At 35.2% G+C, this 17,284-nt stretch overlaps 3 protein-coding genes across 5 annotated transcripts; 2 read left to right on the forward strand and 1 right to left on the reverse strand.

Annotated features, from left to right (window-relative positions):
• The first annotated feature begins 164 nt into the window (after nt 1-164).
• LOC139771349 (uncharacterized) lies at nt 165-2,280 on the forward strand. The gene is made up of 3 exons (XM_071704057.1): nt 165-620; nt 810-965; nt 1,040-2,280. The coding sequence occupies exons 1-3, from the start codon at nt 595-597 to the stop codon at nt 1,395-1,397; spliced, it is 540 nt and encodes a 179-aa protein (XP_071560158.1). The 5' UTR covers nt 165-594; the 3' UTR covers nt 1,398-2,280.
• On the reverse strand, nt 1,627-3,885 carry LOC139771348 (neuferricin). The gene is made up of 4 exons (XM_071704056.1): nt 3,466-3,885; nt 3,235-3,375; nt 2,802-2,988; nt 1,627-2,684 (listed from the first exon to the last, which is right to left on the reverse strand). Exons 1-4 carry the CDS (start codon nt 3,806-3,808, stop codon nt 2,492-2,494), a joined length of 864 nt encoding a protein of 287 aa, XP_071560157.1. The 5' UTR covers nt 3,809-3,885; the 3' UTR covers nt 1,627-2,491.
• A 159-nt stretch (nt 3,886-4,044) lies between these two features.
• On the forward strand, nt 4,045-14,158 carry LOC139771346 (uncharacterized). 3 transcript variants are annotated; one of them, XM_071704054.1, is made up of 21 exons: nt 4,045-4,317; nt 4,406-4,529; nt 6,632-6,815; nt 6,904-7,118; nt 7,199-7,298; nt 7,369-7,491; nt 7,576-7,751; nt 7,832-8,123; nt 8,206-8,372; nt 8,448-8,547; nt 8,618-8,740; nt 8,821-9,047; nt 9,129-9,228; nt 9,298-9,420; nt 9,504-9,748; nt 9,829-9,964; nt 11,460-11,573; nt 11,674-11,900; nt 11,979-12,135; nt 13,338-13,475; nt 13,564-14,158. In XM_071704054.1, exons 3-20 carry the CDS (start codon nt 6,650-6,652, stop codon nt 13,460-13,462), a joined length of 2,916 nt encoding a protein of 971 aa, XP_071560155.1. In that variant the 5' UTR covers nt 4,045-4,317; nt 4,406-4,529; nt 6,632-6,649; the 3' UTR covers nt 13,463-13,475; nt 13,564-14,158. The 3 variants fall into 3 exon arrangements, with proteins under 3 accessions (XP_071560155.1, XP_071560156.1, XP_071560154.1); XM_071704055.1 differs by having other exon boundaries at nt 4,045-4,307; XM_071704053.1 differs by lacking the exons at nt 4,045-4,317; nt 4,406-4,529 and having other exon boundaries at nt 6,216-6,815.
• Nucleotides 14,159-17,284: the final 3,126 nt, after the last annotated feature.

The raw sequence follows: 17,284 nt of genomic DNA on the forward strand, positions 1-17,284 counted from the left end.
ATAGTCTATAATATACGGATATCTAGATGCGATGGATCTGATCGAAAGAAATCAACTTCGAGTGATACTTTCTGTATAATACACTATACAAGTCTGGCTCTTTATACCTGCACTCCGTTGCACTTTCCGCACTCGAAAATGAAACAATTCACACCTTCAGGCAGGAGAGGGAAAGAGAAAAGCTGAAAAGTACGAGAAATCAGATGCAGCTTGAAAGGAACAGACCTTGCCTGTATCTTTTTTCCCTTTCTTGAGCGAAGATAAAGGGAACACGCGAAAGAAGGGTACAGTGTACAGTGCCACTTGATCGGTACAAAACGATGGTCTCCCTACTCTCCCTTTTGACATTGCGGCTTTCGCGTTCTATTATGCGTTCCGTGTGAGAAAGAGAAAGTACCTTTTTCATACACGTATTTTCTACAAATTTTACGGACGTCAACCTGCGTTAACCTCGTCTTGTTATTTTCTATTGCGTACTTTACTTGAAAATGGAAGACGCAGAGTGTTTCTGATGAGTAAAGAGGATTCGCGGAAGACATCGAGAAATTTAATACCCTTTGATAAGCATTTTACAAGGTTTCTGTAACGCTCCAAATGGATGAGAAGCAGACAGAAAATCCGTAAGTTTGACAGGGAGACTCCGCTCGAAAATTTTGCAGGAGTAAATTTTTATGATTCTGTTTTCCTTTCCTGGTTTGTAATTCTCTTACTTGATTATTGTAAAGATTATCGCTCCGTTCCAATTTACCTGCAAATATTAAGATATAAGATTATTTTATTTTTAAGTATGAGACCGTTCTATTTTTCAGAATCTCTATTGACCGTTTAGACAATACTAATGTACCTGTGATAACAGCTGACTTAGAGATGCTTACCATAGACACTAATCCTCCGCCTACAGAAACCAAGAGGGTTCTTAGGAAAAGGATGCCAAATCCTGTTTCTACGGAAATCCTTAATCGAAGGTAACGGATATAATTTTATATCAGACTGTGATAAGCTTTCACATGTGTCTCATAATACCTTGTGTATCAATAAGGTGTAGCCTCAGACCAAAAAAGAGGAGGATCTCTGAAGTGGAGGCACAGGAAGAGACTATCAAGGAGTATTATTTGGACAGAAACATAAATAAGAAGTCAAATAATCTCGAAACGATATACGAAGAAAACGACAATGCAAGCGATGATACTGCGATACGTATGAGTGCAAAGAGATTTAAGAGAATGTTGATGTTCTCCCCTACAGCTTCCAAGCTGAAGAAGAGACGCGCGAAAATACAGAGAGTCTTCGGATCTAAGATCAGGTATACGAGACGTGGTTCAATGCAGGCTCTTGTAGATAAGTTAAATACTATCAGAGAGAGTTCACCAATGAAAATCGATAATGAACTCAAATGATACCAGATTCTTCTATGACATGTTTAAATGTCAACGCCATTTTTTCTAAGATCTCTGAAGATAGATCTGCTTCAGGATTTCGTGAACCGTTTGCTTCTATATTTCTTGCACATGTGAGAATATAAAAAAGATTGCGTTCAAAGCATTCAAAAGGAATCAAGAAATCGTTTTGTAATAATATTTAGATGGAGAAATCTGCATTTCCATCTATTAATAATGTTATACCATATGGAATTCTACAGGCATTTTACTCGATTCTCGTATCATCGATTTACATGTCTGAAATACATCAACACAAGCGTATAAGGACCATAAATGATGTGTGATCGTATTTCTATTTGCATGTTTGAGATTTATCTCGCTTATATTATTAAGAGCAATATACATGTCATATTATAAGGAGCAATAATGTATCTTTTAGTCCTTTAGGAGCTCCTACTTCCTCACTGCAGCTGTAAACTTGAATTTTGGCATGAAAAAAAGAATAATTTAACACACTCAAAAAAGAATTAGTATCTATTATTTTTTATGTAATTCAATCTGGTAATGAGGAGATAGGAGCCTTCAATATGGTTCGTACCACATATTGCATTTGTAATTCAGGCTCAATTCAAAATTTATATATATATATATACTATTAAGTAACACAATGGAAACAAACATTTTCATAAATATATTAAGCTCTTTTATGTGTAATGTGTCCAAAAAAATCACGTTGTTTTCAACATTAAGAATAGAAGCAAAAAGACTGATCATTTGAAGATTTAAGTACAAAACTTCATTCTTTCAGGAATAAAATATCTTTTTTTTAGTATCATATATGTTCCATTATATATATCATATTGTCCTTATGTATTAAAATAAATAAAACTTATAAATTTTATCTATTTTAATATTAGTGCTAGTATCACTGAGTTTTATACAAAATATTGTATTTATCAGTACTTTCATAAAAGGCGCTAACCGTAATGAATACAAAATTATATAAAGTTAATAACTTAAATCTATGTATTTTCGCATTGTGATATATAAAATATAAAATATGAATATATCTGAAATTCTGCAGATAAAGGCACTGCATAATTTTTCTCATGTCATGTCTTATTCCTCAAAACGCATTTTGTCGCGTATTTCTCGCAGCCATCGTATTCCCTCAATCTAGCTTTATTATCTTCGTATTCCTTGCTATCCAGGTTAACGCAAGCGCACCTAGATGATGAGCCCTGCGCGCCTGCAGTTTCGAACAACATTCTTGGTACACCCGTCCAATCTCTTTCAATCCCACCGCTGTTAAACAGAAAGGAATCATATAATTGCATATTAGAAAATTTATTTATCATATTTCTCTAATTTTTCTTTGATGTTAAATCTGCTAATATGAATAATCGTTGAATAATTTCCTACCTTCTTTCAGTACACCAGAATACAGTACCAGTATCCCGATTCCATTCTATATTACAAAGTGGAAACATCCTTTCCTGTTTCTCCTCCATTGCTTTCTCCCTTTTAGCAAGCAATAGCTTTTCTTGTACCTTGCGAAATTCTGCAGTCGGGCTACCATCTTGATTATAGTATCTACCATATAATTTTCCTGAAAAAAATACGAAATATTTTAGAAAGTGTCACATGTGAGTTGATCCATCTCATACATTATCTACAGATCACACAAAAACATAAAATGTTTCTTTTGCAGTAAAAATTAGAATAGAAGTGTACCTTTCCTTATCCTTGCTGAGCAGATCGACAAGATAACACAAAATTATTTTGGCTTTTAGGATAAAGTTCTGAGATGGATCAACTGCTTCTACGTGTCCCATGGCAGTTTAAGTAATTGTACCTTTGTAGATGTAGTTTGCGTTATAAAATTGTAGCCAATCGTCCAATGCCTTGACCTGTCGCTGCGATAAACTTGATATGTCGTCCGTTAAACCTTGATCGTCAAATTCTCCAGTAATAAATGCCAAGGAAGCGTCACGGCCTACAAATAAACAAATAAATTACACATACATATATTGACGCATGCTGAACGTCTTTTGGCAGTCTTTATTACATTCTTTAATCTAATTACCAGTGAAGGCGTGATAAGTTCCTCCAGGTCCGTAATGTTTTTCCCCTTTTGTTACATCAAATACTTGGCCTAAAACCGAGAGATACAAGCCGTTCTCCAGATTCGTATATCGCTTCAATTCGTTCGTAGTGAACACCTTTGGTCCGCCAGAATTTTCATTTAATCCAAAATATATCGTGTCAGCTATATTTAACGTTCTTTCTGTCAAGTGAGACTTGATCTCCTCGATAAAGCCGCGCGAATATAAGAAGTACACGATCATCAATAACAGCGATAGCCAAAGGTATCTGGAGATCATGATTACGTTGTTTACAAACGCTTCGGGGATCCCGGATCCCAACATGGGTGAATCACGTCAATTTCTGTTCTGTGAACATTTGTAAACAGATTTCGGATTTACTAGGTTTATTCCTTTTGCACCTGAACTGACTGCACTAGTTTAGAGTTTATCTTTTTCCCTCCAATGTGGAGTAAAAGAGATAAACTCTGAACTAGTGCAGTCAGTTCAGGTGCAGAGAATGGTTGCTACGTGCAGCGTGTGGCTAGTGCAGGCTACTCGGCACTCGCTACGTGTGAGAGGATATTGTCGCGGGAGAACACTGTGTGCCGATTGGTCATTTCGAATTGCATTTATCGCGCGGTTTCATCGTGGTTGCGATCTCGTCGCGTGTGATAACCTTCTCCTCACATTTCGCGTTTTTCGCGACACGTTGAACCCTGAAACGGACATCGAGCGCGACGTCCAGTCGAAAAATCCATCACCACAGTGTCCATCGATCCGCGTGGTCGCCGATCGTATGCGTGTTTACCTAAACGCGATAAAGACTACCTGTGAGCTATTCGTACGTATATGTACGTACACGAGCCATCGATGCACCGTTTCTCGATTTTGAACGCTCACGTGTCTCGAGCTAACTCTGTTAACTATAAATTTTTTTAGGCGTATTCTCCTCTGTAAAGAGGCAGGAGCCAATAACCAAAAAGGAAGAAAGGAGCTAGTTTTAGATCGCGTAGATCGTGAAAATACAAAATAGTCGGCCCGAGCTGGTGCGAAGAATTACAAGGTAAATATGGCGGTGCGGTATAATTCCTGGGAAGTTTAACGCGTAGTTCTGTTCGTCATATTTACGTTCGATCCCGACGACGATGATTATCAATTGTTCCATGGATAAACACTAGTAGGCAAATAAAAAAAAGAAGACATCTCGCTTGGTTTTCCAAATCTTAATAATTATCCCGAATCATACTGCCCGTAAAGGGTGTGTTCGCGGAGCGCGCTATTAAGGGGATCCTGCAGTGACAGACGAACTTCCTCGATGACGATAATGTCAACCTTTCTAATTTTGTTTTCCCTATATCTGTCTTTGTCTAACGAAATGACATCTGTCCTTGTTTGATTGCTCGCCATCTCTTGCAAGATTCGACAACTACTGTTGCTGCTCTTCTTGTCAGTCTGCATCCGTATTTGCAGTACTAAAATAAAATTCACATTTTTCTTTTATTGTACGCATTGAATCTTACTTCTACTTGCACGATATTATTCCTACATGTTTTCCTAAGGCTAGGAGACAAACATTATGTATGTATAAACTGCAGAATTTTTGTTTTAACCAAATATTGTCGTCAGGTGACAGCTGTATGTGCCCAAATAAGTAACATTTTTAATTTTTTGGTGTTTTTTTATATAAAATCGCGTTTGCTAGCCTAGATTTTTGTGCGTACTTTAATTCTGTAAAAGATTTTTGCAATTCTATAAAGCCAATTAAAAGATTTATGTGAAAACGATAATGTCGGTAAATCATACGGCTGCAGGATCCCCTTAACGCTATATTGCTTCGTTCTATTTATCTTTATTGCTCATTAGATGTAAAACAAAGACAGAATAACGCAATAGCGCTAACAGCGGCGCTGCTCCACAAACGCATTCCAAAAGACGATCGTAAAATCGAGGAATTGTAGTTAATCTCAAACATTCGTTACACGTGAAAAGTAAAGCGGGGAGCACACACTTCTGCATAACGCATAATGCGTAAGCATAAGAAAATTGATTGGTCCATATACATATGCATAAGGAAATAAACCAATCAATTTTCTTATGCTTACGTATTATGCGTTATGCAAAAGGCTGTGTTCCCCGCTTAAAGTAAGGAACAGAAAGTTCTTCGTGATAGCGTCTTTCTTATGCATATATGCAAAATTAATAATATATTCAATTGCGAAGTATAAATTATTGCGATAAAGATGTTAGATGTTAGATGTGTTTCTCGTTTTTTATTTACGTTTTAAAACATTGAAATATATTATTTCATGAAAACTTGTGAAATATTGAATGATCAGATAATTGAATTTTAGTCTAGTGCAAAACTAAGGCCCAGTTCAACAGTGGCCAGTTAGCTTAACTAGTAGTTAACTTTCACTCTCTGTCTCTTTCTAACCTTTAAGGTTAGAAAGAGACAGAGAGTGAAAGTTAACTACTAGTTAAGCTAACTGGCCACTGTTGAACTGGGCCTAAGAGGCCTATTCTGTAAACGTTAACATCATTACGTACTTTGTGCAAATATATAGAAAAACACGTAACGATATCGTTAAACGTTTACAGAATATCCTCTTATATATCTTATTTTTACTAATATAGATGAATTTTAATCTGGGTTTAACTTTCTTTTTATCTTTTTCTAATTTTAAGCATCTATATTGCATTATAAATATATTTCTCATTACATTACAACTGTTACAAGCATCTAAAAAAGGTGCAATGAACGCTATTGAATTTAATAATTATCCAGATAAAGTCTTGTAAAAGAATACAAAGGAATTGGTCAACCAAACTTTCTAATGTAAAAAATGCCACGTTGCCACGTTCGGTGCATAATATATAATATTTACATCATGGTTCAGCGTAATAAGGATAAGAGTAGTCGATTTTTGTCTGCTGTGATTGTTTTTTTCGAGCCTTCAGGTTTCAGGGTGGCGTTCTCTTTATCGAGATCTTTCGACTGTGATCGATCGATTCGTTTTTAGCATAAATATTTGTCGTTTATCAGAATCTCTGTGTGTAATCTCACAGATCTTGGCTTTTGTAGTTTTTTAGCGTAAAATGGAAAGTAATCTATCTCTCAGCCCCATGCAAAGGTGATGTAAAGATATGGATGTTTTCGCCTTTCAGTTTGCTGCAAAACAAGCTATGGCGAAGAATGCGCACAAGCCGGAGAAGGCACTGCCCTGTTGTTCAGCAGTGGAACATCCTGAATTAATCTCATTGTCAGAAGAACGTCGTAATTTAATCTCAGTGGCCAATAAGGTTTTCGGAGAGGGCAAATGGAGTCATACTGTTGTCAAACAAACATTAGGTATATCTGCGTCATGCTGAATAAATTATCATAAATATGAATAGTCAGGTCTATAGAAATAAGAAATAAACTCGCGAATTTGTTGCAGATTTCGACGATGTAGATTCCGACGAAGTAGATTCCGACGAAGTAGATTCCGATGATGAATATTTCGACGATGAGATAAATGCTCGAAATAAATACCGTACTAAATGCGTCAGTTACATCAAGATCCAGCTTGAGAATGGAAACTGTTACGAAGACGATGGTTTTTACATTACAGAGGAATCTACAAAAGGCTTGTCGATACAAACAGTTAGAATTGTATGCGTCAGTTACTTGGGAAGAATAAGCAGTGCATTTTATAGTTTGGCTGAATGATTAAGACATTTTTGTTTGCACAGGGCTCTGCTATAAACGCTTTATTTAGAGTTCTCCTGTCGTTTGGAGACAAAGTGGAAAGAGAGCTGAAACAACTACGAAGACAGATTGGTTCTGAAGAAGGTAACTATAATACAAAGAGATGTGATACAGTTATTGGGTAAGCAGATTTCAGAAAAATTAAATGTTTTAGTCAATACGTTCGCTGCCGCAGAACCGATGGATTTAGCAATGAATTTTCATGATTTAATCTCAGTGGCCAATAAAGTTTTTGGAGAGGGCAAGTGGAATCATACTGTGGTTAGCCAAACCTTAGGTATATCTGTTATTAGCTGAAGAAATTTTCATAAGTGTTCATAGTAGTCAGGTCTATAAAAATAAGCTCGCGAATTTGTTATAGATTTCATTGACATGGATAACATGAAATATGCTGCTATAAATGCTCAAGATAAATATCGTACTGGTTGCGTCAGTTCTGTTAAGGTCGAGCTTGAGAATGGAAACTTTCACGAGGATATTGGTTATTATAACGCAGAGGAATTAACAGAAGGCTTGTCGATACAAAACGCCAGAATTGTATGCGTCTCTCACTTGGAAACGATAAGCAGTGTATTCTATATTTTGGTTGAACAATTAAGACATTTTTGTTTGCGCAGGGTTCTGCTGTAAATGCCTTAAAAAGAGTTCTTTTGTCGTTTGGAGACAAAATTGAAAGAGAGCTGCAACAGCTGCAAAGACAGATTAGTTCTGAACAAGGTAACGATGTGCAAAGAGATGCGATACAGTCATTGGGTAAACAGATTTCACAAAAATCAAATGTTTCGGTCAAGACGTTCGCTACCGCAAAATCGATGGATTTAGCAGCGGATTTCTTTGATTTAATCTCAGCGGCCAACAAAGTTTTTGGAGAGGGCAAGTGGAATCATACTGTGGTCAGCCAAACTCTAAGTAAATTTGTCACTAGCTGAATAAATTCTCATAAGTGTGAATAGTCAGATCTATTAAACTAAGCACTGCGAATTTGTTATAGATTTAGATTGTGAAAATTACGCTACTTTAAATGCTCCACATGTATATCATACTGGCTGCGTCAGTTTTGTTAAGGTCCAGCTTGAGAGTGGAAACTTTCACCAAGATGTTGGTTATTTCAACGCAGAGGCATTAACAGAAGGCTTGTCGTTACAAAACGCCAGAATTGTATGCGTTACTTGAAAACAATAAGCAGTGCATTTTATATTTTGGTTGAACGTTTAAGACATTTAATTTGTGCAGGGTTCTGCTGTAAATGCCTTAAAAAGAGTTCTTCTGTCGTTTGGAGACAAAGTGGAAAGAGAGCTGCAACAACTACGAAGACAGATTGGTTCTGAACAAGGTAACTATAATACAAAGAGATGTGATACGGTTATTGGGTAAGCAGAATTCAGAAACATTAAATGTTTCAGTAAACACGTTCGCAGCCGCAGAACCGATGGATTTAGCAATAAATTTTCATGATTTAATCTCAGCGGCCAATAAAGTTTTTGGAGAGGGCAAGTGGAATCATACTGTAGTCCGCCAAATTTTAGGTATATCTGTCATTAGCTGCATAAATTCTTATAAGTGTTAATAGTCAGGTGTATAAAAATAAGCTCGCAAATTTTTACAGATTTCAACGATGTAGATTTCGACGACGTAGATTTTGGCGATGTAGATTTCGACGATGCAGATTTCGACGATGTAATAGACCGTGAGATAAATGCTCGAAATAAATACTGTGCTGGCTGCGTCAGTTACGTTAAGATCCAGCTTGAGAATGGAAACTTTCACGAGGATATTGGTTATTTCAACGCAGAGCAATTTACAGAAGGCTTGGCGATACAAAACGCCAGAATTGTATGTGTCAGTCCCTTGGGAAGAATAAGCAGTGTATTCTATATTTTGGTTGAACAATTTAAGACATTTTTGTTTGCGCAGGGTTCTGCTGTAAATGCTTTAAAAAGAGTTCTTTTGTCATTTGGAGACAAAATTGAAAGAGAGCTGCAACAGCTGCAAAGACAGATTAGTTCTGAACAAGGTAACGATGTGCAAAGAGATGCGATACAGTCATTGGGTAAACAGATTTCACAAAAATCAAATGTTTCAGTCAAGACGTTCGCTGCTGCGGAACCGACGGATTTAACAACGAATTTTCTTGATTTAATCTCAGCGGCCAATAAAGTTTTTGGTGAGGGCAACTGGAGTCATACTGTTGTCAAACAAACATTAGGTATATCTGCGTCATTAGCTGATTAAATTTTCTTAAGTATGAATTGTCAGGTCTATAAAAATAAGCTCGCGAATTTGTTGCAGATTTCGACGATACAGATTCCGACGAAGCAGATTTTGACGATCTAGATTTCGACGAAGAAGATGACTATTTATATGAAAGTTGGGTGCTAAGTGCACATAGGCACATAATTGGTCGAAATAAATACTACACTGGCTGCGTCAGTTACGTTAAGGTCCAGCTTAAAAATAGAAACTTTCACGAGGATGTTGGTTATTTCAACGCAGAGGAACCTACAAGAGGCTTGTCGATACATAACGCCAGAATTGTATGCGTCAGTTACTTGGGAAGAATAAGCAATGCATTTTATAGTTTGAAACAACAATTAAGACATTTTTGTTTGCGCAGGGGTCTGCTGTAAATGCTTTGAAAAGAGTTCTTCTGTCGTTTGGAGAAAAAATTGAAAGAGAGCTGCAACAACTGCAAAGACAGGTTGTTCCTAAACAAGTTCGCGACACTAAAAGAGATGTGACATCGTCATTGGGTAAGTAGATTTTAGAAAGAATGAATTTTTTTTTTTTTAAGAGACGCGTAATGTCTCGCGGCAGGTATAAGCGCAGCGAGACATTGATTTTGTATCTATATGCAGCCGATGTGTTGAGAGATCTTTAGATTATCGAATTTTATTAACGGCTGAACCAATTAAGTTTTCAGCTCAATTGATAGCGTACGGGTTTGAATTATATAATAAAGGTGTTTAGATTTTTGGAGGATTTTTCGTCTACATATATATATATATTCCACGAGCAGAGATATTATAATGTAAAGTCTAAGGTTGTTCCAACCTGTTGGTAAACTAAGTAATAGTTAAATCACATATGTCTAACTTTTTGTCTAATTTGAAGGAAAGACAAAGACATACGTGATTTAACTATTAGTTAGTTTACGAACAAGTTGGAACCGGCCTTAAAATGTATAAATTTTACATTAATTAAATTATATCGTTATCGTTATCTAAAAGAAAATGTCCTTTTCACTTTTCCAACATAATGCAGCGCTCGCAAGCGCATTTTTTCGCTAGCGGTGTATTAAGAGAAATTATTGACAATATTACCAGCGTCTCTGTGTCAACGTTTTTATGTGTTAACCAAGAATCAAGATAATTTCTTTGTCACACAATACTGTAGGAGAGAGTGATGTAAGGGAAACAAAAGAATGAGAGGGAACAAGTGAAAGAAAGAGAGGAATTATTAAGTCTGATTTCTTTCTTTCACTATGTTTTCTCCTCTAGAAAAAGCATCTCGGTTAACATGATTTTTTTATTTGATCTTGGCTTCGGATTTGGCAATGTGAATGCTCAGTTTATTATATATATTTATTATAGTCTATAATGTGAACGAAGGAGCGAAACGAAGGAACGTGTGCGAGCCCTGCTGAAAAAGCTCGATTAAAACCATTAGAAAATCCTATTCGGTCTAATAAGATTGAATTGTGTTGTTGAATTTGCATTTTCCATTAAAACATAATTACTCTCAAATCGGTTGTACTTTGTTGAACTGGAACTTATGCCATATGTAATCGGAACCAATATAGACATATTAAAACATATAGGACGGAATGTGAATATTTCTATCGAATCTGATTCAAAAAGATAGAAACTTATTTATACTAATATTGGAATTAGTTCCAATTCAACAAAGTACAACCGATTTGAGAGTAATTATGTTTTAATGGAAAATGCAGGTTCAAAAACACAATTCAATCTTATTAGACCGAATAGGATTATTTAATAGTTTTAATCGAGCTTTTTCAGCAAGGGAGGAAGCAAAAAAATGATTTTAACATTTTAAAATTATGAAATGTTGAACAGCCTTTATTACTTACCTAAACATTCTTCTTACGGAAATTAACATCATCGTTTCCTGCATGTTGCAATGCATATGTATTTTATATTTTGATTGGATGTATTAATTTTTTACAATAGTTTTTCAATATACATATTAATAGTTTTTAAAAAGGTAATTTTTTATTAATTTTAGTTAACACCATAGAACCGATGGATTTAATAGTGGAATTTCCTGATTTAATCTCAGCGGCCAATAGGGTTTTTGGAGAGGGCAAGTGGAGTCATACTCTTATCAAACAAACATTAGGTATATCTGTGTCATTAGCTGAATAAATTCTCATAAGTATGAATAGTCAGGTCTATATATATATATATATATATAAATAAACTCACGAATTTTGTTGCAGATTTCGACGATGTAGATTCCTACGATATAGATTCCGACGAAATAGATTCCGACGATGAAGATTTCGACGATATAATTCACAATGAGATAAATATTCGAAATAAATACTTTGCTGGTTGCGTCAGTTATGTTAAGGTCCAAGTTGAGAATGGAAACTTTCACGAGGATGTTGGTTATTGCAGCACAGAGGAACCCACAAGAGGCTTGTCGATACTTAATGCCAAAATTGTATGCGTCAGTCACTTGAAAAAATAAACGGTGTATTTTATATTTTAACTAAACGATTGGGACTTTTTGTTTGCGCAGGGTTCTGCTGTAAATGCCTTGAAAAGAGTTCTCCTGTCGTTTGGAGAAAAAGTTGAAAGAGAGCTGCAAAGACAGATTAGGCTCGAACAAACTAACGACGTGCAAGATGTGACACAGTCATTGGATAAGCAGATTTCAGAAAAATTAAATGTTTCAGGTAACATTCGGTTCTGCAGTGCAATTGGGGAATCATGATAACGAACGTTTTAAAGTAAACCTGATTTAAATAAAGGTTCAGATCTGTTAATAACAGATTTGTAGGAAATAGGTATAGAGAATAATATGAATCTAAACTGTAAAAAGTTTTCCTTAAAATATTTTATAATGTTTAATTTTTCTCTTATATGTTCAATTGTTACTCTAGAAGAAATTGCCTTTTTTAAATGATTTTATATATGTTTGTTTACAATATAGATGAATGTTAAGGATACTTTACTGATTTTAAAGAAAAGTTACTGTAATTCTAAATTTCTTAAGAACTAAAAGAAATAACAATTTTTTTAAAATTGAGTTTTTGTATTTTTATTATAAATGTTGTGATCTATCTTTAAATCGTTCTTAGCTTCTCCGTTATAATCATAACGCAACGTCTAAGCAGCATTCAATTATATATAGGTAACTCTCAAATAACACGATTAATTGATTTCGTGTTATTTGAAAACTGTGCAGTTCAAGACTCCAGCCCCGGGATTCTCTAACTCCTTAACGACAGTTTCGGTATCGTTGCGCAGCTTTTTTATATAATACCTGCGCAACGATACCGAAACTGTCGTTAAGGAGTTAGAGAATCCCGGGGCAGATCTGTATGAAATTGGGCATTTGGTTTTAAGGGATTTAAGGGATTATTTAAAAAATACTTTAAAAAAGCCTAATTACATATTTATTACATATTTTTAGTTTTATAAAAAAATACGTTAAGGCGATTCTGGAGTCATCTGTTTCACCGATGAAATGTCATTTTCGCGTATGTGCTATTTTTTATTGGTTGTATAGAATTATAAATTATTTTCCAGGATTAAGGTATACAACCAAACGGAGAAGGGACGAGTCAACTTTACGTTGAGAAAGAAAAAATTATATACTTTTATAATTTTTTTTCTTTCTCAATGTAAAGTTGACTCGTCTCTTCTCCGTTTGCGTGTATACTTCAAAAAGAAATACTCGAAATACGGAAAAGGATTTATAATTCTATAGAACAATAAAAAATGGCATGTACGCGCAAATTACGTTCTGGCGGTAATTTTAACATCACCTTAATTGTAGAGATAATGTAAATAAATTTTTGTCTACACTGCTATTTGAGATTCCGTGCAATACAAGTATCGAAGTATGTTATTCGAAGGTCATCTGTATTTTTAGATCCTACTCTGGTACTCACCGTGAACAACGATATAACTGAGACCGATCCATCGTCATTTGTAAAGGTTCAGAGTTCCAAGATTGTTCAACCCTCGCCAAATAAAACAAATTTTACAAGTGAATAAAAGTCGAAACCAGGTAACATTGAAAATTTATTAGTCGTTAAATTATTCCTGCGCAAGAATGTGTCTTATTTTTAAACACTGACGGTCTTAATCCTCTGCAGCATTGTCTAGAAGGGAAATGCTATAAATGGAGAGAAAGAAGAAACAAATGTGGAAAAACAGATGTAATTTAAAGGGCCATTTATGATGGAAAAGGAGAGATTAATATCCACTGGTGATAATAAGCCTAATTCTAGATATGAAGATATCGGAGATCATAAGTATGATAATTGTGCATAGAAATATCGAAGAGATGTCATTATGCACAAAAGTTGTTTCTTAGTGTGGCGATTTCTTCAGCGACTTCCAAGTGTACAGCTAGAAAATCAGCTGTTTTTCTTTTAATAAGTTTTTTATAAATTTATTTTTTATTATATTTAATTTTTTAAATTAAATATTTTATTCTTTTGCTTAGTATCATTTATACAATTTTGCGTAAAAATTCATACTTGATTTTTTTTACGTTTTTTACGATTTTTAATATCCTTTTTTAGCCAAATTTGTTTTACTATGGAAAATTATAACGCGGTGCAGCTACAAAGAACATGATTCTGTTTTGTATTACATTTGTAAAACGTCACGCATTTTTTACTCAAAATTATTTTGTGAAGAAATGTGACAAAAATTTTAATAAACATTAATGATTGTGACAGTCTAGATGCGTTTGTCATTAATTAAATAGTCAGAAATAAGAATAAGAGAGTAAAATTAAATTGAGACAACATACGAAAGCAGTGTAAAGTGAGACAAAATGTGCAAACAAGTAAGATGATATGATAAGAAATAATGCCAGAAATTACTGATTCAGCATTCTTATCTGTAGGATCTCAAATATAAATGTTCACATTTTATACTGGTATAATATAATGCAGTTTAAGAATATAACCCCTGCAATTAGCCAAATTTGAAAAAAAGTATATTTTATCAAGCGTTTGCAATAAATTTTCTTCGCAGAAAAACGACAGATTTCATGTAAAATCCGTTAATTAAATTAACGTTTAGAAAACGATAGCAGAAATGTAACATAACTTACTGCTCATAAAATGACAGCAAATTATTGTGCCAAAAACCGCGCAAGATTTGCTAATCAAACAGCAAATAGCTAGACGACGAAAAACTGACGGCAAAATTATGCACGGTGTAATACGATGGTAAATTGGTAGCAAATACTGAGCGAGACTTGCCATTACATAGCTCGATATCACATTTGACTTACTTCATTTATTTTTATTCTTACTTCATTTATCTTTAAATATAATATACTTAAGAATATAATACTAGAATAGTTTACTGAACATCATTACGTGGATTTACTTCAAGAAGTACTACGTTGAGCGATTATGGAGTTTTTGCAATACCGTCTTTCAGATACCGTAACCGTATCTGAATTGTTCAGATACATTCACTATGTATCTGAACAATTGAGATACGGTTACCGTATCTGGAAAACGGTATTGCAAGAACTCCCTATTGTTTAACCCTTAACGTGTATACGTGGGTCTACGACGTCCGAGCCAAAGTGATAACTGCTCGTAACTGTAAAACTTGCAAGCCTGTTAGAAGATATTAAATAAACGATATTTATCAAAATGACTACAAAATCGTTAACTACAATGTAGACAGATGTTTCATGAATTTTTTTAGATTTTTTTTTTATACTTTAAGGTAGGGAAAAATAGCGTTGAATGTGACAGACCCACGTGCACACTTAGAAGGTACCGAAAAAACGTATACACTTTAAGGGTTAATGAGAATAAAGTTGAGGTCCAAAGAACTATATGAAATGAAGATAAATATCGATATATTAATAGTCTGAATTCCATAAACATCACAGTCGAGATCACGAAAGTATCTATGACTATAAATGTAGCGTCAAATATCACTTCCATAAAATGAACATTATTATCATAACGCGCAATTATCGGGATACCTGGCGGGATGAAAGCATAACATACGTTGATAGCTTCATAATCACACAATAATCACCAGGCGCGTCTTGCGGTGTCTTACTCTATGCCGCGCGGTGGAATGAATGAATGTCGTAAAATACGTAAAAAATTATAATATGACAGATCCAATTGAACCGACCAAGTGTTACGAATGAAAAATAATTAGCTCTCAGTGAGATACGCGAGACATTGAAGTTCGCGGACCACGCGGAGCTTGCCTTCCAACTCGTATCTGCAGAATTAAATAAATAATTAAAGATATCAATTTCAATTAATATAATTAATTATAGTAACATATTAATTATAATTATTTTTTCTTCTACTCCTGTGTTCTCATGTGTTCTCACATAGTTTTAGGTGATAGGTGAAAGTAATTAAACATTATGTCAAAAAACCTAATAAATCAGAATCTAAAAGGAGAAGAAAGCGTTCTGAAAAATCATCTAGGGATTCGAGCGAAGAAAGAGAAAATAATTTATTTGCCAAACTTAACGTATTTGCTCCGATCGGAGTAATTAAATAGTATATTCTGTCTGTCAGATAATCCAAAATATAAAAATTTTTATTTATTAAATTGAGATCATTTTATTGGACTCAAACCAGCCAAGACCCGTTTTCCAGACTTTCGTCCCGCTTTCTGTCAGCTTTCTGGATCGCTTCCTCCAGTTCAACGCTGTCACGAAACGTACATTCGATCGGCTCGAGAGCTTTATCACGATCGATAAGCGGCGTACACATGTGTTTGACGTTTGAGCCTACAAACCTTGTTTGTACCAGCTGTACTACGGTAGCACCGGTAGGTCCGGGCGACGATGAATAACGTCTAGAGGCTGGAAGACGGTGGTCACGCTTGGCTAACCAAGACAATCAGGATCAACAATCAACGCGCCAGCGTGTATCTTTGTTCTACCGGGAGTCGTGCAACCGCGACTTTTCTCGTGCTTTCTGTTATCCGTGCGCCTAGCGTCATTTCGCTCTTCGCATTTTGGCAGCGATATTTAGGAAAAAAAAAATTATTAGGGAAGAAGTTCAGAATGGAGAGATTTGAGATCGAGTGTTTCTATCTGCTGAAATATGATGAGAATCAATGATATATGTTCAATTTCGTCCAAGGAAACATAGTCTCTCGGCTTTTCCTTAATTTCTTTTCCTCATCAAAAACCAATAATGCAATTTCATTTAAAGAAACAGTCTCGTGTTTCTTCCTTAATTTCTGTTTCTGAATGCATGAACTGTTTCAGGTCATTTAAAAATCAAGCTTGGCAAAATTGCTACCATATATGCAACGGATCACCAGGTAGTCCAGGTACCTTCGTCCTGTTCGAGGCGCGATCTTCACGATATACCTTCGTGCGGAGACATCACGAAAAAAGGCAGCATCGAATAGGCGCCGATAAGACCCGAGAATTCAATCTGTCCCGATCAGTAGTTGCTTAACGCACTCAGAAATCTCATACTGAGAAAAAAATGGTTAATTCCAAAAAATATTTAGTCCGATACGTTCAACTAAACATTTTAGTTAGTTAACTAAACATTAGTTGTTTCAACAATTTATTTAGTTTCTTTAATCAAGAATTAATTAATTCAACTAATGTTTAGTTAACTAACTAAAATGTTTAGTTGAACGTATCGGACTAAATATTTTTTGGGATTAATAAACTTTTTTTCTCAGTGCAGGATAGAACGAACGGCGGCGAGCATTATGCGCAACTCACCGCGGCTCGCGTTTGTCTTGTTCACCGGTACGGTGCTTGCGATTTTCTGGATACTGTTACTATCCTCGGGTTTTCTTAGCGCCGACAAAAGGCCTTCCGCATCGCGGAAAGAACAAGTG

Source organism: Temnothorax nylanderi, unplaced genomic scaffold, assembly GCF_030848795.1.
Source record: "Temnothorax nylanderi isolate EJ_2023f unplaced genomic scaffold, tnyl_v1.0 TNYL_tig0039_pilon, whole genome shotgun sequence".
In the NCBI taxonomy this organism is placed as follows: Eukaryota; Metazoa; Arthropoda; class Insecta; order Hymenoptera; family Formicidae; genus Temnothorax; species Temnothorax nylanderi.